This window comes from Ictidomys tridecemlineatus, chromosome 12 (genome assembly GCF_052094955.1).
Source record: "Ictidomys tridecemlineatus isolate mIctTri1 chromosome 12, mIctTri1.hap1, whole genome shotgun sequence".
Taxonomy (NCBI): Eukaryota; Metazoa; Chordata; class Mammalia; order Rodentia; family Sciuridae; genus Ictidomys; species Ictidomys tridecemlineatus.
Window position 1 is genome coordinate 103,297,780 of NC_135488.1, and position 24,519 is coordinate 103,322,298.

The following is a 24,519-nucleotide window of genomic DNA, read 5'->3' on the forward strand; positions in this document are numbered from 1 at the left end:
CTAATCATCAAAATCTGCATGAAAGTCTTAAGAGAACCCAGACTGCTGACATCTGAAATGAAGATCAGGCCTAGGCAGAGGTTTCATGTCACTGTGGCAAAGATAATGGCACACAAAGACATTACGTTGGCTTCCAAGTCTAGATCTATAAATATATTTATTATAATATAACAAGAACTTAACAATAAACATATACTATGTACAATACCATTACAGAGAACCCTGTTTTATATCATTCACAGAAATAGCCAGTTTTGCTCCAGTGTGATAGATGAGGAGAGAAACGGAATTTCAGTGTCATCTGTGTGGAGTCTGTTGACCGCTAGCACCTCCCTTGGAGGCAGACGCACACCAATGCTAACATTAGCCCTGCCCCAGGCAGTTAGGAATTTGTGCTCCAGTCCTTGGGTTCACACTTGCACCCTGTTTGACATAAATACTTTAAATGACATACAATGTATGTAGTTTTGTGCTTATTACTTTTTAAAATAATAAATAATATTAAAAACTGCATAACGAAGCTCGGTATCTTGTCCAAGTGGGAGCCACGCTTGTAGTGCTGGAAGTTGATGCCCGACATTGGAACTGGAATTTTGTGTCATCACATACGGAAGATGGAAAGCATGTCTTCTTTCTCCTTATAAAAGTTCTTATGATGACGTGATGGCAAGCTGACCTCCCAGATAGAAAAATGGTAAATGTGTATTTGGTACCAACTTCAACTAAACAGCGCGGTGGCGGCGGCGGCCTTCTTCCTGCCCTGGAATGGAAACTGATGACCGGGAGAGGTTTGAGGGTCTAAGGACTAGCTGGAAGGCCTTCTTTTGAGCCTCGGAGTGACTCCCCCACCATCTGGCTTCCCTTTTCTCGGGTTAATACGTGACAAGAAGAGTGATTCTGCTCATGCCCCTCGGGCCTCGGCTGTCATGGCTCGTCTTAAGAAGGCTGTCCCCATCCTGAGAGCTCTTGTGGCAGGTGCCTTAATATATAGCTATAATATCAAAAATAGTCTCCTGTGCTTTGTAGACATTTGTTCTCCCTCCCTCCCTCCATCCCTTCCCCCAGCCTGGGTCCCCAGCTTTACCTCATGGAGGGAGCTGGACTGGTGTCAGGAACCACATCCTTCTGGAACTGACCCTTCTTCCTCAGTCAGTGCCTCGATGAGGCACAGTCTTTACGGGGCTGTCTGGGAGTTACTTTTTCCAAAAATAAAGTGGGGGCATGGCCCACCCCAGGAGAGATCCTCTATTCTGCACATAGAAAAATGAGAGCAAATGCCCCCCTCTGGCACTACCCACAAAGAGCTTTGGGAATTCCCACATCCTCCCTCTTGTGGCCTCCTCTTTCTCTCAGTACTTAAAAATAGCCTTTTGTTTATCAAGAAAATGCCTTGGAAATCTAAATAATTCATATTGTTTAGGAGAAAGCTAGCACAGCCACCTTGTCCTCCTCCAGCAAAAACATGGTAGAAAAACCCATGAAGGACAGACGGCTCTCCCCAGCAGTCCCTGTGGCTGCCACCCCTGGCTCTGCACAGGCAGCTGGACTTCTCTTCGGTCCCAGTGGGGACCAGCAGCCTCCTAGGCCTCATGCTGCACAGTCCTGTCCCTCATTTTCTCTCGGCCACTGAAAGTGTAGATTGGTTAAAAAACAAAAGTAGGAATCAAAGTGATAAGGACACTTTGATCTTATTCCAAAAGAGCCTGATGCCTAATATTGTCATAGGATAACTGATCTAGGGTGGTTTAGGGATCAAGCTTGCTCTGTGGGAAGGAAAAAAACAGCTTCTCCCTCCCAGTTGAAAAATATGTGAAACTATTGCACCGGGCAGAGCGAGCGCCCCCATTCAGAGCAAGCGCCTCCCCAGGAACCAGCAAGCCCTGGCTTTTTCCAGGTTCCTGCAGCCTGGAGCGCTGTGCCCCATTCACCCAATAGGCGAGGATGATTTTCTACATTCAATGTAGAGAATATTCAAAAATGTTTAGCGCAGTGAGTTCCTTGATTTTGTTTTGTTGGCCTCTTATTGATGTTGCTGAAAAATTATCATTGGGTATATCATTTGCCTCACCAGAGTTGTCCACAGTTTTGTCACGGGCGCTCAGCTGATGTCAGCCGCTTTGAATATATTTCTTTATCACGACACAGCCATGTCTGAACACAGGGCAGGGCATGTGGGGTAGGAGGGTCCAGGTGTTGGTTGCAGGCTCATAGGCTTCCATGTTGCCCAGGGCGGGCCCCTCACTGCTCACGATGCCTCCAGTAGCATAAATCTTGCCATCAAGCACCACGGCGCTGTCAGAGGGGAGCCGGTAAAGAATTAGGCCTCTAAGCTTCCAACTTGGACCTGGAGATAAGACTCCAGACACTGAGTCTGTTGCAGGCTGCCTGCACCCTCTGGCAAAGTTTGTCTCTGCCCTCTGACCTGGGCTGGCACAAGACGCCTCGCCTTCAGGGACAACCAGGACATCCTGCTACACCTCCCTCCAAGCATGGAGGTGTTCATGTTCACTAGCCTCCTTCCCAGCACTGCCAGTTGACTAATGAGCCTGGGAGAGGAGCTGTCTCTTTATAGGTGCTCCGCTCAGGTCGCTGAGCCTTTATTGAGCATCTTCTTGTGTTGTGCACACAGAATCTTCCTGCTGCTTGGGTCAGGTTAGAGTTAAGGGCCTGATCTAATTTAACACTAGGCACGTAACTGGGAATCCTGCCTCTTGTCTTTGAACCTCCAGAGAGGCACAGGGATCATGTATGTGACTACAGCATCCTCCCAAGAAGCCACTTATCCCTGCAAAGCTCTGGCAGGCAGTTTTAGGGGATGGGGGACCTCACCTTTCACCAGGAAAAAGATGGCCTCCATGCCTCTAGGAGACATTTCATTTCTAATTTCAGCTGGAGCTTCAGGCTGGGGCTTCTGAGCCAGGGGCTGCTATGGCTGCTCTTGGATGCTCCACACCCTACTCCAGACCTGACATCTGTCTCTCTGCTCTGGGTAGGAGATTCCTTTGGCATTGGAATGGTGATAAATCTTGTGGTCACACCTCTCCTCTCATCCCCCATCTCTCTCCTCCTCCCTCACAACACCCATTGAGCCTCTTACCTGCAGAACTGGCGAGAGTGATTCATGTTTGGGCCTGCCTTGATGTTCCCTTTGTCTGGGTCGTAGATGGTGGTGGCTCTGGCATAAGCCCCACCCAGGATGAACACCAAGCCATTGAGGGTGACAGCAGGTGCATACTTGTTGTCTGTGAAGGCAGTAGGTCAGGCAGGTCATTTCATCCAACCCTTCCTCCCCTTTTTTTCCCAGCAGATGCCCCCTGTCCCCCGGGGAAGGAGCTACAAAGACTTCCTGAGGACAGGCCTGAGCCAGGCACACCTGGAACCATGACCAGTTTGCCCTTCTCCAGGTGCTGGGACCCCTGGCTGCACCTGGGCTTGGGGAGAACCCACCCCTGCCCCCCTCAGACTTGAATCTGCACAACTATTGGGCTCAGCCTGACTCTAGGCCTGTACATTAAGCCAGTGAGTGAGGTGGAGGCCCCACACTGGCCTGGGTTGAGGAGACTGCTGGTCCGCACCTATCATCGGGGATTCGATGAAGCTCCATGTGTTGCTCTGTGGAACGTAGGACTGGAGGACACCCGCTGCCCGACCTGCCTCGTTCACCCCGCCGAACACGTAGATCTTGCCTCCGCACACGGTGGCCGCTGCCGAATGTACTGCCTTGGGCAGAGGGGCCACTGCCTCCCACTGGTTGGTGATGGTGTCATACCTGTAGTGAGAAGAAGGGAGAAGGGGCTTGTGCAAGGTGGGGGTCATAGCCACCTGCTTCCTGCCTGCAGCATCACCAGTGTAACCTGAGCCTGTGACAGGGCTCTGGGGTGAGTCCCTTGAGACCTCCCAGGGTCACTCCAAACTGGCACTCTTGGCCTCCTCTGGAGCCTCAGTGGACCTCTTCTCTGCCTGCCCAACCTCTCTGCAGACTCCTAACTCTGCTCACTCGGGGCTACTGGCTGTGGCCCGCCAGCCTGCGCTATCCAGCTTCGTCCTGCCTTTCCCTGTGGCAGTCCTGCCCTGAGCATCTGCTGTGTCAGCAGGACGGCAAGTGGCATGAAGTGAGGGGCCACAGCGCATGCAGCAGGGACACCCAGCCGGTGTTCAGGTGGAGTTGGGCCTCCTGCAATTGTGATTCTGGGGTGTGCCTGGAAGGGGGATTGAGCTCCAACTGGGGGGAAGGAGCAGCTGTGGATGGGCTCAAGAAACAGTGCAGGCGAAGGGAAAGGAGTGGACACAGGCATTTGGGAGCATTGTGAGGTAGTGGCTGGAGTTTGGGGTAGATTAAAAGGCCATTTGTGCCAGACTCAGGGATTGTTTGGGCTTTGTCTGGAGGGTAGTGGGAGGCCCTGATGTTTAAGCAAGGAAATAACACGATCAAACCTAGACTTAGGAGAGATCGCTGTGTCTGCAGGGTGGAGAGTGAACCTCAGTGAGGAGGCTGGGAGGAGGAAGACTGGTTAGACGGATGTGTTACAGGAAGCTTGGTGAGAAGTGACAGTGGCCTGGGTCAAGAGCTAACAAGAGCTTAAGGAAGCGCGAGCAGGAGAGGTGGAGAGAGGGTAGGATCACTGTCAGGATGCCAGGGCTCAGGACGACACAGGGTCTGTGCCTCGGAAAACTGGACAGAGGTGGCACTACTGGCAGGACAGGACTGAGGTTGGGGAAGGAAGTGATTTCAGTTTTAATTGAAAAGAATTTAAAGTATTTGTGGGCCATAGGTTAGGATGTCACGTGGGCAGTTGGGTATATGGGTCTGAATTGAATAAGCACCTTTGGGATCACTGGTGAAGGTGGAAACCGGAACTAAGGAGTGTCCTGCAGCATTGTGAGTGGGTGCAAGACCGAGGACATGCTCTGGGTAGGGGGTTGGCCATGAAGAGGAGAGCTGAGAGGAGCCCTCAGAAGGGAAGCTGGAGTATCAATAGCCAGTGGTGTGCAATAAGAGGTAATGGGCTTTGGGTGTGGAGGGTGGGATGAGAGGACACAAAGTCTCAAGCAGGTCCCTGGTGTCCTGTGGTCAAGGGTGGGCACCTAGGCGAAATGAGAGGTGTAGAAGCAGTTATGTGTGGCTAAGTGGTAGAGACAGCGGGTGTAGACCACTCTGGAGGAAACTTAGCTGGGAAGAGGCGGGGAGAGAGTGGCACCAGAAAGGAATATGGAGTGGAGAGGGGGTTCTGTCAGTGGACCGCAATTGATGTTTACCAACCACTTCTCTGTGGAAAAAGGCTTGGCATGTAGCACTTGCTGATTTCTGTGATGTGAATCTCCTGCCTTCAAGCTACCCATGGGACAGCAGAGTAGGGAAAAGACAGACTGTGGCCACCACGGTCCAGACTCTCTTCCATACGGAGGTACCACTGCACAAAGAACCTCAAGAGTGGACAGTAGTAGATAATTAGGAAGCGATGAGTTTGGAGTAGGGATCACCTTTCTTCTTTATATATAATTGAATGTGTATATAGCTTAATTTGCAATAATAGCTGGGATTGACAACTAGTGCAGTTTCTGAAGTTTTAACAATTGACTCTCAATTGAACCAGCTCCAGCACACCACAGGTTTTGTTTTAATTTTGGAGACAAGGTTTGATTGTGTTTACATGCTGACAGGAAGGAGCCCAACTGGATAAGGAAAAATTAAATATGCAGTTGGTCCTCCATATCCATTCATTCCACATCCACGATTCAACCAACTGTAGATAGAAAATATTTGAAAAGAAATTGTGTCTGTCCTAAGCATGTACAGACATTTTTTTCTTGTCATTCCCTAAACAGTACAGTATAGCAACTATTTACATAGCATTTACATTGTATTGGTATGATAAGTAATGATTCAATTGTTTAAAGTATATGAGAGGATGTATGTAAATTATATGCAAAGACTATGCCATTTATATAAGGGGCTTGAGCATCTTCAGATGTGAATACTCTTCAGGGGCCCTAGAACCAATCCTCTGTGGGTACCAAGGGACAACTGTATAAGAAAGAGAGAGGAAGCTGGGTGTGATGGTGTGTGCCTTTAGTCCCAGCACTCAGGAGGTGGGAGGGTTGCTTAAGCCCAGGAATTCAAGTTCATGGCCAGAGCTGATGATGTAAGGCTTCTAGTATATCTGGCAAATGCAGACTGGATGCAGAAAGGGCAAGAAAGAGGGAGGCGTGATGGAACAAGTGCCACACATCTATAGGAGTGAGGGCAGGAAATCATGAGGTCTCGACTGATGGCTCCGTGTTCTCTGGGAAGCAGGAGTCAGAGAGGGAGAGTTGGTGTGTGGGCCAGAACTTTGAGGAGAGAGGTGTGGAGGAAAAATGCCTGCTCTTGAGAGTGGGGGACATGGCTAGCCAGGGACACCTAACAAGACTGCCTCACAGCATCTAGCTCTGGTGGAGCTGGCCTCAGTGTGTGGGGGAGCTAGTCCGCAGGGCGTGGGATTTTCCCCACCAGCCCCAGGGGAGGTGTGCAGAAGGCAAAGAGCTGGTGAGCCCATCTGCCAGACACCTGCCGTAGTAGCAAAGGTTGGAGAAGTGAGGGAACTTGAGCTCAAGACAGGGACACAGGGGCAGGGAGCAGCTGCAGGGAAGGGCGGAACCGGGAGTAAGCATCCTTGCCAAGGGATGGGATCTTCGAGGTCTTTCTTCAAGGGGCAGCTTCTTTCCCCCATCAGGGTCACTGTGAAGTGTTCCCTGGGGGCTGACGGCCCTCACAAGGCTTTTGTCTGACTCCTGCCGTTCCAGCACTAACTCCAGACCTTCCAGTGGGGTGGATCTACCACTCACCATGCTGTCCACTGCTCCATGTGTGCCTGGGCCCAAGGTGGGGCCCAGTGTCAGCTTCCTGCAGCACTAGAGTTGGTTTTTCCCGCATACTTTCCTGGGAAGCACACTGTGCCCACTTTCCCTGTGAGCCTCCTTTGGAGAGGACCTATAATGTGGTCAGAGCTCAGTGCCCCAGAAAGAGGGTCTTGCGTGGCCTGGGCCTCTGGCCCCGAGAGTAGGGGAGGGGACAGCCACATGGCCTACAGCACTGGGCTTGGTTGGATTTGAGAAGAGACTGAAGTATCTTAAAGGGCAGCAGGGCTGATTCCATTCAGCCACAGATGGATGATATGTGGCTAATAGGCAGTGAAGTAAGTGTCTTTTTGGACAGTGTCAGAAGTTCAGATATCTATTTTTTAAGCCAATATGGCAGAGATCCAAAGAACTCCTGCAGAAGAGCTGGGAGACAGAGGAAGATTATGTGGTTGTTAGTCCTCAGTCTTTCAGTATAATGGCACATTCCGACAAACACAAATTTCCTGAGAGCTTGTTATTCCAGGTGGCTGATTGCCAAGCCATGAGCCCTCCCGTCAGCTCAATCTGTCAGCTTCCTGCTTGAGAAGGATATGCTAATGACATGCAAATGACCCCGCCGAGTGAGGCGCTCCACTATCATTTATCCAGTAACCACAGCTACTGCAATATATTACTATAAAATATTAGACCCAGTTATTTATATAATGATGTAACACAGGTTTGTCTATGGCACTATTGTTTTAATCTATAATTATATAATCTTGCTCTATTCCTATAATACAGTAATGTAATATAATTATAATGCAACATAGATCTCATTCATTATCAATATAGTAGCAATTTGTACCATTAGTGCTTCCTGGGGAACAAAGCACTCTCATGTCTGTCCCCATTACACTGACCTTCCTATCACCCTGAATTCTCATCACTGCCACCATGTAGCACAGAAAATGACTGTCCCAAAGGGGCTACGCTCCTTGGGAAGCAGTAGGTGTCCCTATCCCTGCATCTGCCACCCACCTTACATATGCATACCACCCAGTGGTCTTCAAGTGTGCATCCTGTCCCTGCAAGGACAGCTTGCTGATCCTTGTCGGCTGAGGAAGAGCTCAGCACCCCTTGGGGCTTGGACTGCTTGTCCTCTTGTTCTGGACTGCTCCTCTACCCACCGGGGGTTCCCAAGGTGGGCTTACTCACATGGTGCTGAGCTGGGCTCAATCCCCCTCCTCACCCCAAAGGCTTGTACAGTCAGACTGTCCCCCAACTCCCTTTAGAGCTCCAGGGCCAGAGAGAAGTGGAGCTTGTCTCTACCTCTTAGTCAGAGCGTTTGATCCTCGAACAGATTCCTGAATTTATCAACAAGTATAAGTTTGCAAAATGAGGAACCAGTGACTTAGGAGATTAAAAATAGCTGACAAAAGCAAGCAAGACAGGGAAATGGATCCAGCTCAGTTTACTCCTCCATAGAGAATGTCTCCTTCTTCATGTGTTTATTACTGGGTGACAAATGATTGTAAGCTGATGCTTCTGGAAGGCTTGGGTCGCAGTGAAGGCCCCAGCGTCAAGGCTGGTCCACGTCCAACAGCAGTATTAATACCCCCATGACCACATAGGGATTCCCTATTATCTTCAAATCAATGACGATTAAGTGTCGTTACTGAGCCATCTCTGGGCTCCACTTGGGGGAGTTAAAAGCCCGCAATGAACATTCAGAGCCTGTCTCACTCTGAAACCACTGTGGCTGTAACATTTGTCAAATGTCCAATTAGCCACCAAAGGGGGGAATATATGAATGGGGGGGTATGTGTGGCTCCACAGGCAAAAGCTGTCACATGGGAAGGTGTGCTTTGTGGTGTGACTGATGGCGTGGGCCGGGGTGGTGGCCAGACTGCAGGAGGGATATGGGGGAAGGACTCTGATGAACTTCACTGTGACCTCCTGGATTATAATTTGGGGCCAGGTCAGCCTTACTTGTCACTCTCTGGGGCACTGGCTTCTCCAAAAGCAGGACGGGGCCTTCCCTTCTCATGCTGACTCATGAAGCTCCCCGCAGGTGTCTGTTCTCCGTGAGAGCAGTCTCCCTGACTCTGAGGAAAGGAGCTTAGTATTTCCCCCAGAGAAGCGCCCACCTCTGTCCCTTGTTCCTTTACCTGACCCTACACAAGTGCCTGGGGAGGAAATCAAATTGGAACTTCCAGCAGAGGGCAGGCTTACACACACATGAGTCTGGGCTCATTGGCTTACATTTTATTCTGGAGAATTCTAGAAGGTTGGCCAGACTGTGCCCCCAAATCACTCAGTTTATGTGTAGTGACCCTTCATTCCTACAGATTTCTGGGATGTGTGGGGTGGAGGGAGGCAGGGAGCTTCCTGGTGTGTGATCCTTGTTTGGTAGGGACAAGGAGGCACTGTCACTGGAATGTCCCAGTTTTGGCTATTGGTCCCAGCTTTGCCCCTGAATTCCAGCCAATCTCTAGGCTGGTGCTTATGGTCCAGGGAGTCCCCTGACTGTCTGGACAGTATAGCCAAGCTCATCCCATGCCTTTTTGTGACTGGGTCTTAGGTGTTCATCTTGTCTAAATGGGATAGCCACAGGAGTGCCTGCAGATGTCTTTCTGCCTGCTTCTAGCTCATATCCTGTGTCCTCTCCCACCATTGTTTGAAGAGCCTGGGATGGTGGCCTCTGGACAGTCCAGGCTGCAGAACACTGGCATTGGGTGGGTATTGGTGACTTTCAGTGACTGAGGGAATGCCCCCGCTGGACTGTGGCTTCCTCACCTCTCCACATGGTCCACGTTGCCTGCCACGCCAAGTCCCCCAAGGGTGTAAATCTTCCCATCGTAGACAAGGCTATTGTGCCGACAGCGTGGGACGGTCATTCTGGAGACCAGGTTCCAGTTATCAAGCAGGGACATGTAGCACCAAACATCAGCCAGCGTCACCCCTGATTCCATCCCACCTGTAGGCAGCACGGGGGTACAGAGAGCAGGCAGGGGCTAAGGAAGGGCCCCAGGTCCACAGGCCCACTCCCAGGGTCAGAGGGAGAAGGCTTCACCCGAAAGTGGATACCTGCGGGCCTTGGCCTCCCTCAGCCCTGCCATGTGAGCAGAGGTCAGCCCATGTCCAGTCCCCACCCAAGCCCTGAGGGGCCTCACCTGAGAGGTAGATGTTGTCCCCGGCACTCACTACACTGAAGAACTCGCGGTCATAGAAAGGCAGCGAGGCCAAGGGGTACCACTTGTTGTTCTGCGGGTTCCAGCAGGTGACAGCCACCAGTGAGCGCTGGGTCATCCCCACCATCTGACGGCCCCCAACCAAAACGATGACCTCGGCCACACCTGCAGGGACATGGATGGGCACCCTTGGGACACACCCTGACGTCATCACCATCTGTGCCTGGCTTCTCTCTGGGGGACCACCCAGAGCCGGCTGACCCCACAGCACCTGCTGCTGGCGGGGGTGTGGGGGTGTGGGGGACCGGGCGTGTCCCTCCATACCTGCTGAGAGGCGGGGCCGTGTCCGGGGCGTCTGCATCTCCTGGCGGGCGTGGGGCAACATGTGGTAGCGTTTGGCTTCATTGACCAGGTCCCGGCAGGCTTCTGAAGACTTGATCAGCTCCTCGTTGTCCACCACGTTGAGCAGGTAGCTGGGGTGGATGAAGGGGAGGCGGACAGCGGCCAGGAGCTCGGCTGCGTACTGCAGGGTGAGGGAGACAGGGATCAGACTCCCAGGAGGAAGCCACCTCCTGTAAGTCGTAAGGAGAGGAAGGAAACAAGAGGTGTGGAGTCCCCCAAAGCAGATAATTCCAGTCGGTGAGTGGCATAGAAGTGCAGGCACTGCCCTGTCCAGCCTAGACAGAGACCAAGGGACCCAGCGGCAGAGGCAGCGGCCTGGTGGCTGCAGTTGGCCCATGGTGGACCCTCCATGCAAGTCATCAGCTCCTCGTTTCCACACACACCAGCAACAGAACTCTCATGGTGTTGCCTCATCTCAAATCTGCTCTTGGACTCTCTCCCCTGTGCTAAAGGCTTTTCTGGACTGACTTGGATCTCCCCTGCTGTCTGGCACACTGCTCGCCACTCCACTTTGTTTCAGTCAATGAATAACTAGTGACCACTTGGTGTCACACATTAAGCTCACTACTGGGGACTCAGAGATCTGTGAGACTCCATCACTGACTTCAAGGTGTCCACAGTTTAACTGGGTGCAGTTACATAAAAGGCACTGCAGAAAAGGAGCCTGAGTGCGGGTAAGGCTGCCATGGGCACAGGAGTGAGAGGCGTCATGGAGCAGATGGTATCTGGGCTGGGTATGCAAGGACTGGTGACCTCTGCCAGGTGGAAGGTGGAGGGAGGCGGACTTTCAAAGCCCATAGAGGCATGGGAGAGTGAAAGGGAGTGGTGCATTCGGGAAGTAACAGGGGTTTGTTCTTGGTGGATGTAAAAGGCTTTTGTTGAGCTGTGAGTTTGGGGAGCAGCGAGCCTGCAGAGGTCCTCAGAGGCGGTCCTGTCTGACCTCACCCTGGCCTGACCGTGTATAGTCTCCTGCAAGTTGATGTGGGACTAATGAAGAATTTTAAAGGGAGAGAGGATGTGATCCAATTTGCTCTTTAGCACACAGTCTGTACGGTGGAAAACGGATTTGGAAGGAGCAAGACGGAGGCAGGGAAATCACTGCGGAGATGATCACACCAATCCTGGTGAGATGTGGTTGCCGGGGGGAGAGGGGAAATCATCCACCGAAGAGGGAGGAAGGAGGCAGAATAGAGCACCAAGTGGTCAATGAATGGACAGTGTGGGAGGGACCCAGGCCCTGTCTCCGGCTGTGAGCAGGACTGAAATAAGGAACATGGGAAGAGGTGTGGGATTTGGACCTGGTGAGTGAGATGGGCTTGGGGACACCCTGCTTCAAATGCCCAGTAGGTGACTGCAGACAAATGTCTGAAGTACAGGAAAGAGCTCTGGGCAAAGGACAGACTGGGGAGTTGTAGCAAGTTGTGGCAGTCACGTTATTAGCTGCTCAACCTAACTTCTTTCCTGTAAAAATAAATCTTGCTCCCTCCCTACCTGATCAGTCCATGAAGCTCATTCTCCTAGGCTCAATGACTGGATGGGTGTGGGGGAAACTCATCCCTGTCCACCCAATACACCCCGTCCATCCCTCTTGTCCTTGTCCTTCTTCTTGTTCCCAGTGAAACGTCACAGCCCTTCTCATCTGCCACTCAACCTCAGCTTCTTCTGGGGTGTGGCTTCCCGTCTTGTTCTTCTTGCTTGGGCCCTCACTTCTGGGCCACTGCTCCCCCTGCTGTTCTCTGGGTGCCTCCTGAACACTCCTGAGAGCTTCCTGAAGCTGCGCCGACACTTTGGTTCCTCATCCATGAGAACCAAAGCAATTCCCTCTGAGCAGGACCTCCAGCCAGGGCTTTATGGGGTGCGCAGAGACCCAGTGGCTCCTTGTGACTTGGGGCCTACTCTGCAGACACTGCATCCTTCCCTTGTTTCTTCCAGCTGTTCCCTCTGAGGGCCTTATATTCTCTCCTGTCATGCACGCAGTGGTCTCCCATCTCTTGTGTGGGTACCATTTGGTCTACTAGGTGCTTTCCACCCACTTGATAACCAGAGCATGGCTGGGTGCTCCTCCTGTGGAGTTTGATCTCCTGGGAGGCCCAAGCACCCTGCTCAGGCACCCACTTCTCCCTGAGGCCCTGTGGGCAGCCTGGGTCTCCTGCAAGGTGGAATGGCAGTTCTGAAGGACCCTCTGATGACTCACGTTCATCTCTAAACCTGTCTTTCTCTGCGGCTGGTATGTGTGCGGGAGAAGGACAGGGCCAACCTTAATCTTCCGGCTCACTTCCACCCCCTGCTGGTCAGGCAGGTGATCCTGGCTCTCACCTTCCTTCCTCCTTGCTGCAGAGCCCCCCAAACCCAGAGAGAAAGTGCAGGGATGGGCAGACCCACCTGTGCACGAGATGCAGGGTCCTTCTTGATCCACTTGATGACCGTCTCGTACACCAGCTCCTCAGCCTTGGTGTTAAGGCTATCATTGGAGACGTAGGCAATGAAGTCGTCCTTGGAGATGCTGAGGATCTCCTCCTGGGCCGCCACCTCAGGGAAGATCTGCAGCGCAAAGGCCTTGGCCATGTGGTAGAGCTCGCTGCACTGCATGGCCTCAGCCATGGCCAGCACACCCAGGCAGTTGCTGGCAGTCAGCTGCTTCTCTGGGGATGAGAGTGCACAACCACTGACCCCACGGCCCTGGAAACGTTGCCTCTTATTCTCAACCCCATCACTGTGTCTGCCTCTGAGCCCAGGTCTCCAGCACCCAGAGTCCCCAGAAGACCGCTTCCTGTGTCCCTGAGCCTTAGATTCATTTCCCAGGTCCTGGCAGAAGGAGCGAGGCTGTGGGGGTGGGGTGTCCCTCCTCACTGCGTGTGGAGGGAGGGTCAGGGCTGCAAAGCCTGGCTCTGGCCTAGGCATGGTGTCTTCTGTGACCCTGACAGTATTCCTGAGGTCACAGACTGCTTCCTAAGTCACGTCACAAACCACCCACCATCTCCCTCACAAGCCACCATTGGGCCTAAGCCTCCCCGAGTTTGACTCCCTAGAATCTGGAGTGAGTCCTGCCTTTTCTTCTGAGATCTGGCTAATGGCTCCTCCAGTCTAGATGTGTCTGGGTCCCAGGAGGCCCCTTAGTGTGTGAGCGTCACTCTGTGGCTGTGGCTCTTGACCTTTCTAGATTGCTGGGTTCCCCTAGCTGTCTTCACCTAACCTGCTCCCATTTGAGTCCAGCCCCTAGCTTTCTCTCTGCATGCCACACCCCAGGCTACAGGTTCTTTGTGGCACTTGTCCTTGTCCCTCCCTCTCCCTGCTCTCAGTTCAGCCAGGCAGCACCAAGCTTCAAAGTGAGCATGCTCTGGGACAGTGGCCTGGGGCATCCCCTGACACCTAGATGCCTGTCCTGAGCACTGAGGGGACAGTTCAGTTGTCTAGGACTGTCTGGGCATTTGGGGTGGCCCAGGCATTAATACATTTAAGGGAAAGCAAGGGCTTTGTGGCTGCTTTATTCAGGGCTTAGCGGTCAGGGCAGAAAGGACAGGCTTTCCTCAAGAACAGACTGTTTGCATGGCTTCTTGGATCACTGGTTCTCGCAGGGCCTGTTGGGGGCCAGGGACCTTGTGCTGCTTACAGGCAGTGACACAGAGTGCTCCTCAGTCCCTTTCAGGTTATCCAAACGCTCATGTGAAAACAGTTTGGCAAAATTCTCCCACAGCTAGAGTGATTTGGGGGCACACACAGCCGTTCCCTCTCAATAATCGCTGATTCTGGGGATTTCTCACATCTGCCCTCTTCGCCCCCAAAGTACGCATGTGCCCTGCTGCAGGCTCACCGAGAAAGGACACACAGACTTTGCAGAAGGTGTGGAACTGGAACTTGCTGGCTGCCTCCAGGAGAGTCTTGGCGTTGGCCGAGTCGATGACCAGGGAGCCGGTGTAGACGAACTCCAGCAGCAGCTCCAGCACATCAGCCTGCAGATTGGACAGCACCAGCTCCAGCTTCTCCCGGCCGCCCTGGCTGCCATCCTGCACCGACCTAGGCACAGAGACCAGGGTGTCCTCACCTGCCAGCCTGCGGCTAATGTGCCGCTTCCTTACAGGGTCAGATCTCCCTGCATACCTCGGTCACGCCCTTCGTTTTAGGACTCAAAGGACACAGCAAATGACACACCTGAACCTAATGACCTGACACGGGATCTGAAAGAGAAGAGTCTGACCAGAGGCGCCCAAAAGAACAGAAAACCCTGCTTATCACTACTCGGCATGTCCATGCAAAAAAAGATGCAAATCAAAAAGCATGAGCTGTGGATGGGGACGAGGACCAGGACTGGCCTCAAAGGGAAACAATACGTTCAGCCCCTGCTGGCCCTGGCGTCTGCACCAGGCTGACCAGCTCCACCGCCAGCGCCAACACCTAGGTGGCGGCTCCCTGCGGCAGAGGCTCGGGAGGCTCCTGATTGGCTGGCATCCCACCAATCCGGAGGCTCCCTCCGAGAGCCCAAAGACCGGGGCCCCAAGCGGTCCCCGAAGTCCCTCCAACCCCACCGCTTTCCGAAAACATATTGTTTCCTTTTAGGCATGGAAAGGAAGCCCTTCATGACATTGCTTTGAAACTGAAGACGAGACGAGATAGACGGACAGAATGGTTAGAGCTGGGAGGGGGAGAGGGAACAACCAAGGACTTCCGCCACAGACAGCCAGCAGCCATGACCTGGGGCCTGGCCCGGGGCGGGGCCCTCCTGCCACATGGAACACGGGGTCAGAGGTCAGAGTGGCCTGCGTGTAGAGTGTGCATCGGGCTTGTGAACTGGGGGAGCAGGGGAGGGACACAAATATATCAGTATGTTTATATCTGGTGTCTACAGAAATACAAAACCATTGCAAAGGCTCCTAAGGGCGGGCAGCCGCACCCTAAAGCCGGACCTGGAAGGAAACAGATAAGATGAAGCAAAACGACACCGACACAGAGGGAGGCCGGAGGAAGAACACCCCCAACGTTAGGTCAGGAGCAGGTGTCGCAGAGGCCATGGCTCAGCCACCCGACTTGGCTGCTCTCACCAGGCCAGGTCCTGCCTGGGGCTGTGTGGCTGGCAATGACTTCTGTGGCCCCACCCACTCACTTCCCAGGAGGCTGGGGGTCAAGACTCTTGTGACTGGTCCCTTGGTGCACCTGTGGCTGACGGTGGGGGTGGAGGAGTGTCTGGCAAGAGAGCCGGCTGGCCACAGAGAAGCTGGCGGCTGTGAGCCTGGGTGGGTGGGTAGCACTGGCCAGGAGTAAGGGGACCTGGGTACCCTGCTTTGCCATGGACAGGCAGGCAGCCATGGGCCTCTCAGGCCCTCAGCCTTCTCTTCTGTAAAACAAGAGGACTGAACTAAGATGACAGAGGTTGGGTGACACCCTTCCCATGTGTCTCTTCTCTACCTGACAGTTCCTGCATTTCTACTGCTAGCGCACATTCTCTCAGGTTAGGACTTGAAAACCCAGACACCGCCCAGCAGAGAGAAGGTTACACCGCAGCCCTGCTGTCTGAGCCAGTGTCGGGGATCCCTCCTAGGGGTACTGTACTGGGCCCTCCCCATAGAATGGCTCATCGATCAGGGGCTCCAGGGGCCTTTCTGCTTCTGAGCCCTGGGCAAGCCTGGGAAGCTGAGTAGGCAAGGTGCAGGCCATAGAGAATGGGCAGAGGCCCGCCCACGCCCAGATATACACAGTGACTCCTGAAGTGACTTCTCACAGCTAGTCTTCTGCTGTTGGGGTGTATCCCCTGCCTGGCTGGCTTCGCCAGGTATAAAAATAGCTGATGATATGCTCACTTGAAATCACAGAACTCCTGACTGCCCCGGGCCTCAGAGGCCATCTGGTCAACTTCTTGCTCCCAGTCTTTGCTGCCTCTGCCTTCATTCCTCCAAGCCATGCCTGGCCTTTCCTCCACCACCTTCCATGTTCTGTGGAGGTCACTCTGGGCCACAGCCCAGCAGGGCTGATGAGGCCAAAGCTCATCTTCTCTCGAGGCCCAGAGTCACTGCTGCCTCTACCACTGGCCAGCCCAGCTGTCTGCATCTGAGTCCCCAGGCAGGAGCTCAACTCAGTGAAGAGTTGGGACTTCAGGATGTGTGCGTGCACACACACACACACACACACACACACACACACACACGTGCACACACTCTCTGAAACACACATGACCCTGGCTGACCCAGAGAGGAAGGGCGCTGGGCAGATAAATAGCCCGTGGCCCTGAGGCTGGCTGGGATGGGGCTAGCATGCCTGCACTGAGTGGCACTGCCTGTGTCACCCACAGTGTGAGCCAGGTATAGGGATTCTGGGACAGGGAGGCAACTGCACAGCTGGGGAGCATCGGGCTTGTCACAGGGAGAGCGGGAGCTGAAGGCTGTCACTGGTACTGTCAGGTGGGGGATGCACCTGGCCATGGGGTGCATGCCAAGGCGCTGCTCCTATGGAGAGTGGCAGGCCACTGGGCAAAGGATCTGCAGGGAGTGGCTGGAGGCCCCAGGCCAGAAGTGTGGATCATCCCACTCAGCCACAGAGAGTCCCTTTGCAGTGAGGGGGAGGCTTTGTCCCAAGCTTAGCTCAAGGCCTGGAGGAGACAAGGCCCAGACAGCGAGGTCTGAGCATCTCCCTGGCACGCACGTTATGTCTACACAGGCATTGGTGTGTGGCCCAGAGAGCTGTCTGTCCCTGGCCCAGGAGAACCCAGGGTGCTGGACACAGCCCCTTCTTGGCAGAGCTGGGTCCGAGGAAGGGCCAGGAATGCCTCGTTCTAATTAGCAGGATGTTGGAAATCCCAGCACTAGCAGTGGACTCCCCTGGAATAGAAGTTGCCCTTTCCAGACCTCGGGGTGGCGTCCCTCATCCACCCTCACACAGCTCAGTGGTCAGATGCTTACACTTTGCACATTGGAACTGGGAGAGGGAACTGTGGGGCAGTTGTGAGTCGGAGGAGGGGAGATGGGCAGGTGAGGGACACGACTGTTCTGCCCTCTGATGTGATTCCCATCCTGCACCCTGTTCTGAGCTCCAGGGCACAAACACAGAAGGCATGCCCAAGTCGCACTGGGTTCTGGGGACTTCAAGCAGGCCCTGGCTCACCCTTTGGGAGGTGGTGATGGGTCTGGCTTCCCTCATTCTTCTAGCATGAGAGGTGTGAACCCCTCTTCCTGGTATTTGATTTTTAAGCCACTCTTGTCTATTCTACCAGAGAAAGAGGGCAGGTGCTGCTACCCACAAACACCCAGCTTCTTGGGGGAGGAGGTTCAGGGTGAGCATCCTGGCTGCTAGGTTTATATCTGTTTCTGTACCACTCCACATGTGGGGCCTCGAGCCAGTGTCTGCCCTCCCTTCCCTTGTCATGGCTGGAGAGGGAACGAGAAGCCCAGATCCTAGACAGGGGGCTTTGGGAAAATCAGCTTAGAAAAATGGCTAATTTGTTTATCCATTTTCATTCAGTATAAAGTGGGAATAGAATTCAAATGTCAAATATGCCAACAGCTTTGTGGGTGAGGATTTCAGTTGCCAGGTTTCAGTTTGCCTGATTCAGGACTCTGTCCCCACTCGTGTGTTGCGGGAGCCTTCCTCTGTGGCCATGGCTGTGCACATTCTCCCACAGCTCTACCCGGGGAGTGTGCTGGGAAGTGTCGGTGAGGGCAGAAGGAGGGACTCTGCTATTGCTGAAGAATGGTGCCATCCTTTCTGGTCCTCAGAGGATAAATGAAGGACTTCTCCATCATGGGTCAAAAAAGAAGAGCCAGGGCAGACCTGCAGCCTGCTCTTTGGGAGTGAGAAGCCCTAGATCTGGGAGGCCACCCCCAGGGTGTGTCCAGGGCTAAAGGAGGGTTGGATTCACAATTTCCCTCCTCATGGTCCAGAGTTAAGGGCTCAGCAACTTGTCCCTCAGGGTTTTTACCCCTGAAGTCTCAGGGACTCAGATGAGTCTACAAAGGGACGTGGGCAAGCCTAGGGTTCTCAGCTTTGCACTGAGCTCCTGACATCTTTCCTCTTGGAGGGTCCCCAGCCTCCACCCTCCCTGGGACCTCACCCTAGTCTGTGGGGACCTGTCTCCAGGGAGGGTTCTGTCTTCCTTGGGGAGGTCATGTGGCTAGTTTACGAGTGTTTGGAACACACACACACGCAGGCACGCAGGCACGCACACAGTCTGCATTCCTTCTTCCTGAGTCCCTGTTGGCATGGTCAGCCCCGGGATTTTGCTTTCCTTCTTCTCAGACTTTGCAGCTATGTTCTTGCTCTCTGGAGTAGCAAGTGGTTGATGATAGCTTTGGCATCAGTCCTCAGTTTGAAGTACAGATCGACTAGTAACTTAACTCTGTCCTCAGTCTCCTTATCTGTAAAGTGGGGATCCTGATAGTCCTGGTTCCTTAGGGTGGCCTCTCTACAGGGCTCCCTTGTCAGAGGAGGGAGACAAAGGGAGGGGAGGTGCCATGGCCTCACTGTGGGCATGGACATGTGAGGAGAAGCCTGGGCAGGGTGGGAGGCCTGGGACAGCAGAGTTGCGGGGATCACCTGCCCTGTCAGTGCTCACCAGGGCAGGCCAGCATGACCCCCAAAGATAAGCCCCAAGGGCTGGGGTTGCGGCTCGGTGGGAGAGCGCTCACCTAGCACATGCAAGGCCCTGGGTTCGATCCTCAGCACCACATAAACATAAATAAATAAAATAAAGGTACTGTGTCCAGCTACAACTAAAAAATAAATATTAAAAAATTCATTCTCTCTCTCTCTGTTAAAAAAAATCAATATTAAAAAAAAAAGATAAGCCCCAGGATACTGTGTCCCACAGATTGTCCCTACTCCTTCCCCTCTCAAGAACATAGCTCCCTGAGAGGGGACCCCTGGTACAGTGCCAAGGACAGAGCTAACGCCCCGCAAGGCTAATCCAAGCACAAAGGGGACTAAAGCAACAAGGGGACATCAGCTGCTCTGACCACAGACAGCGTGACGTTGCCATGAAGGAAGGAAATGGGCTTCCAGGGAAGACTCCGCTTCCCTCCCTCAGGAGGCTGTGGTTGGCCAACTATCATTGGCTCAGGCCAGACAAGGGTCAAGTTCAGAATGGCCACACACTCACACCGAGAGCCTCAGCCTCAGGGCTAGATTCAGCCTCCGCTCTGAGTGACGGGACCTGGGTGCTGAGCCCTACTCTCCAGCCCTGGGCCCTGTCTGGGTTCGGATCCATCTACCTGGTCACCTCCTATGCCCCTCAATTGGACCACTCAGGTGGCCTCCTGGCTGCTGAAGCTGCACCTGCCGGATGCTCAGTTGGTCACCTTCCCCAGCTCAGCTCCGACTCTGGTCTGTGGACCTGCCTCGTTCCTCTGATGCCCCTGACACCTCGCCCTCTCATGTCCAGAAACTTATGCCACTTATCCCACCTCATGACTGTCACCCTAGGGTCAGACTTGGACATCACTTGGCCAACATCCTTGTTTACAGATGAGAAAAGCTGCGGCCCGAGAGGACGTGACTAGCCTGAGGTCATGGGACAATGGCAGAACAAAGGTAGAACCCAGGTCTCCTAGCTCCCAAAGGCTGCCCTCTGTCCTCCAGTGGCCCGGAACACCTGTCCGTTCCCTTCAGGGCTGCGGAGGTGTTCCCCTGCTTCCAGGTGGGCATCCTGTCCCCACTGTCCCTGAGGGCTCCCACCTCAGACCCAGGCCAGGAGGTCAGAGCTAGCATGGGGTCAGGCCTGCCCACTCTAGCAACTTCTGGGGAGGCCACCTCCCCTGTCCCTAGCTCAGGCTCATCTCTGTCCCTACCGTCCTTATCTAGAAGGCTCTTTCTCTCCAAAAGTGTTCCCGCCTACCAGGGTCTTCTTCTCTGCTGTGTGGCAGAAGCTGGCTTTAACGTGCAGTCTTTGAAGGAAGTGAAAGACACCCCATAACCAGCCCAGGGATGGTACCAGCCTGCCCCCTCTGCGCTCCCCAGCCCATGGAGCAAGGCCAAGGCCCCAGGACGCTCATCTGTGACCCAGAGACCAGATGAGCCAAGAGTGGCGCACAAAGACCTCCCTGGCCCGAAGAAGCCACTGGATGTGGCCCTTCACCCCAGACTCGTGCCTCTAGCTCTTGTGCTTGGACAGAGAGAACCCAAGAACTGGGGGCAGGAGACCGAGTTGCCCCTGAGACAGGACGTCACAGAGAGCCTGCCCCTCCTGTGTGGCTGAGGGCCAGCGTGGCTGGACAGGCCTCGCACCCGGGCAGCCCACCCGGATCTACGCCAAAGGACACATGGGTTGGAAAGGAGATGCCAGCCAGTGTGCCGTCCTGAAACAAAACACAGTCGCTCTGGGGTTAGTTGGCAAGTCCAAGACAGCGTTGGGAAGCAAGCAGAGGTCTGTCCTCCCCCTCTGAGCACTGTCCCGGCTCAGCGTCCGCCCCGGAGAGGCTGCAAGGCAAAATGAGCAGCGGCATTAATCTGCTGATGGGTGAGAGAAACGTGGCGTGACGCTGGGCTGGCCCCCGCTGCTCTCCCTCGCCCAGGAGCTAGGAGGGGCCTGACTTCTTTGCAAGGGTATGAAGCAGACAAGTTTTTAAAAAATCAACATAATGAAAAAGAAAAAAAAAAAAACAAAAAAAGATGCTCACGCACCTGTGAAGACTCATCCAGGGAGAAATAGCCGGGAGGGGCTGGGGCCGGGCAAGGGAGGGCAGAGACTGAGAGACCGTGTTTAGGACACACCTGGTCTGTGCTCAGACAGCGCCAGTTTAGGCTCAGTGTGCAGGTAGCAAGACATGCGGCGTGGATGAGGCTTCCGCTATAGGTCTCTTCTCCCCTACTCGAGCTGGGCATAAGCAGCCCCTTGGGCGCCTCATGCTCCCCGGTGGGGATGGTTTGGTCTGGTCGATGTGCTCTCCTGGCATTAAGTTTGCCATCGACAGCAGTGACCATGGCTCTGAGGACCCTGAGCTCTCCCAGTGGGGGGCAGTGTGTAATGGTCCTTTAAATGGAGTCTATTGTCCTCCTAATCTCAGGGAGGGCTTGTGAGCCACTAGGAGCATGGGATCCTGGGGCAAGGAGGGGAGTTGTCTACTGCTGGCAGGCCCCTGGTGACCAGCAAGGCTGTGTGTGGGGGCTAGGGCAGTGGCTGCTCTGAGGCTGTGTGTGAGAGGACACTGGGAAGGAGGAGGAGAGATGGCTACTGGCTCTGTGACAGGGAGTCACGCTTCAGGAACCTGCAAGAGAGGGGAGGAGAAAAGCGACACAAAAGCGTCCTACAAAGGAACAGACCCGACCACAGCTGGAAGGAAGGCAAACCTTTGAATCAGGTCCTTGAAATACAAGCTGCAGGAAGCTAGAACATTTTGGTGGACTTCAAACTCTCTGCCTTCAACAACAATTTTCAGGTCTGTAAACGCTTTCGCTCTGCGTTGCTGGTTCAATTCCTTCAACATTTCTGCAGAACAGAGAAGACAGACAGGGCCACGTTCCCATTAAGAGTTTTTTTTTTTTAATTTTAATTTTTAATTTTTAAATTAAAATATTTTTTTCAAGAAGTAGAGAAACAGAAAATACTTGATATTGTTTCTTGGCAAGACTGGTTCAACACTGACAGTCAGAAGTCACGAACATATGCGTCAACAAGCAGCCACTGGGAGGGGCTACGTAACCAAGGGAATAACAACTTTAAAAAGCAAAACAAAAAACAAAAAAAACCCCCAACAAAACAGAACAACAAACAAAAAGAAAAAGAAAAAAAAACAAACCAAATATGAGTAAAGAAAATTAACCCCAGAAATTGAGAGTTTGGGGGGAAAGATTCCCATACTGACGATTGGAAACATAGAAAATACATCATCACAGACGACTCCGTACTATCGTTTAACTACGGAACAAGCTCTCCAAATGCCAATGGGTGCCGATGTCTTGGAGACCAAGTAAAGCATGGCATTGTGATGTAAGATGGGCTGGACATGGTTCAAAGGAAAAAAACCACAAAACCTGCAAAAACGGTTTCCCTTCTGTTAGACACTCACAGCCGGGGTGGAGGGTGAGCCTCCTGGGGAGGGATCCCCGGGCCAGCCAGTGAGGGCCTGGCGGGCACCTCCGTCCAGTCACACTTAGAGGGACTCTTGGGGGAGGTGAGCAAGCAAGGGACAGGGGCTCTCCGCACCCCCCCATTTTCTGGGCCAGCCTCTTAGGACTCCCGCTCTTGCTTGGGGGTTCAACGTTGGGAAGCTGGTTTGCGGCCCCTGCAGGTCCCAGGAAGTAGCCTCTGGGGTCTTCCCACCCAGGTGTACACCTACCTTTGCCTGGAATCTTGGCCACCTGGGGTTGGCACAGACAGAGCCCAGGACATGGGCTCCAGACCTGGGGGTGTTGGACGCTTCTCCCAGACCCACCCAAGGCTTAGGAGGGAGAAGGAGGGAAGAGCCTGCCGGCTGCCCCATTTGGTTTATTTATTTTATCCTTTTTCCTCTGCAAAAGTGAGGGCCTTCAGGTGACCCTCTCCCCACCTGCTTGCCCCAGGACCCCTGAACAAAGCCTGCCCTTGGCGTGGCTAACAGCTGCTTCAGAGGCCTGGTCCTTGGGTCAGAACAACCTAGATGCCATTGTGCAAGCAAACGGGAGATGACGGCCTATGGAAGCCAAGCCCCACTCTACAAGTCCCCCTGCACCCCTCCCCCAGTCTTCCAGGACTATGCTGAACCCCATTTTGTATTCAAGAATCTCGCTCTGGTGCACCTTGCTTCTGTTGCTGTTTACAGGGTCAAACATTGGCCACCTGCTGAGACTCCCCCTGGGCCCAGTCTGTCCCACATGCCATGAGCTCGCATGTCCCTGGATGAGCCCCTGGGCATCTCCGGGCCTCTGCTTCTAGACCTGTGAAGTGGGGACCAAGGCCTCAGCTTCTGCCTGCAGAGACTGGTGGAAATCATGATGGGCCGCTCCCAGGCTTTGGGCCTTGGCGGTCAGGCAGGCCGTCTTAGCAAGCACACGCGCTGAGGAGGAAGGCCGAGGAAGCCGGGCCCCAGAGAACAAGCTGCACGCGGGGACTGAGGTAGTGAATGTGCTCTCAGAGTGCCCCAGGCAGTGCCAGACCTCAGACTCCCGCCATTACAGGCTGACCTGGGGCCTTGGCAGAGTGCCCACAGGGGCATGTGGGGGGGGCCCTACTGGGGTCTCCACCTGGGGCGTGCTTGGACCTGGAGCAGGGGGCAGATACTCCAGACAGAGGCCAGCAAGGTACAGAGACCAAAGTCAAGGACGTGTGGCATGTGGGACACAGGCAGTGAACAGCTCGGGGAACAATGAGACATGCTACCAGGTGGCCAGGTTCCAAGGACGTAATCCAGGTTAATCTTGGGGCCTGCGGGAGCACGGGGGGTCTTGTGCAGGGGTCGTGGCGAGGTTAGATATGGGTGTCCAGTGATCCTACACAGCGGCAGGATGGGAGGCAGGAAGGACCCACATGGTGACTTTGGCCTTAGAGCCAGACCTGAGGGCGAACCGGAACTCGGCCTCCAGCCAGCTGTGTGGCCTTGGGAAGGAGAACAGACACCCAGGGCCTCGGTCCCCTCATTTATTGATGGTTAACGAGATGGCGCTTGGTAGGTGGTTGGCAGCGCTCCTGGCTCACTGCGGGAGCTCCGGGGAGCTCTTGCTGATGGTGATGACCGCCTGGCTCCAGGTGTGAAGGGGGTCCTGAGTGCAACAGTAACTGAAGGACAGAGAAGGGTGTCTAGGCCCCGGTGCTGTGGGAGGGGACTGTGAGAGGAAGCCTGGGACATCTAGGGAGGGAGGGAGGGAGTGGAGGCTGAGTCTAGTTGTGGGCCTGTGGGAGGAGGCGGAGAGGCAGGACGGGGAGGCTAGAGGCTGGGCTACAAGTTGAGGCCATGGGAACAGTGGTGTGAGCAGAGGCAGGACAGGGAAGGGACGGCTCAGGGAGGGCTCTGTTCATACATGTGGACTCCAAAAACAGCCCCCAATCAAATTTCCCACACCATGAACCCTGTGTATGGGGGAAAGAATTCCAGGCTGGGATTCCAAAAACCTGGATCCTGGTTCTTGTCTGGCCTCTTCACTAAGTGACTATGTGACCCTGGGCAGGTTGCCCGAGCCGGCTGGGCTCCTATCACTTTATGCACAAAGGGGC

The 24,519-nt window shown here is 54.0% G+C and overlaps 1 protein-coding gene and 1 long non-coding RNA gene across 7 annotated transcripts in view; one reads left to right on the top strand and one right to left on the bottom strand.

The window, feature by feature from the left end:
• Nucleotides 1-138: 138 nt before the first annotated feature.
• The window catches only part of Klhl29 (kelch like family member 29), a 279,732-nt gene continuing 255,351 nt past the window's right edge, over nucleotides 139-24,519 (bottom strand). For 4 of the 5 annotated variants that reach the window (XM_078029612.1, XM_078029611.1, XM_078029609.1 and 1 more), the window contains 9 exons: nucleotides 21,681-21,819; nucleotides 14,227-14,429; nucleotides 12,798-13,057; nucleotides 10,338-10,536; nucleotides 9,996-10,178; nucleotides 9,619-9,799; nucleotides 3,576-3,769; nucleotides 3,098-3,242; nucleotides 139-2,292 (listed from right to left, as the gene is read on the bottom strand). In XM_078029612.1, coding sequence (XP_077885738.1) covers nucleotides 2,109-2,292; nucleotides 3,098-3,242; nucleotides 3,576-3,769; nucleotides 9,619-9,799; nucleotides 9,996-10,178; nucleotides 10,338-10,536; nucleotides 12,798-13,057; nucleotides 14,227-14,429; nucleotides 21,681-21,819 — 1,688 coding nt within the window. In that variant the 3' untranslated portion in view covers nucleotides 139-2,108. The remainder of the gene's footprint in view (nucleotides 2,293-3,097; nucleotides 3,243-3,575; nucleotides 3,770-9,618; nucleotides 9,800-9,995; nucleotides 10,179-10,337; nucleotides 10,537-12,797; nucleotides 13,058-14,226; nucleotides 14,430-21,680; nucleotides 21,820-24,519) is intronic. The other variant, XM_078029610.1, reaches the window with a different exon arrangement.
• LOC144369437 (uncharacterized) lies at nucleotides 10,968-15,242 on the top strand. Of its 2 annotated transcripts, none has more exons than XR_013429191.1 (3): nucleotides 10,968-11,089; nucleotides 11,454-11,539; nucleotides 14,200-15,242. It is a non-coding gene; the product is annotated as an uncharacterized LOC144369437 (long non-coding RNA). The 2 variants fall into 2 exon arrangements; XR_013429190.1 differs by having other exon boundaries at nucleotides 10,973-11,089; nucleotides 14,221-15,242.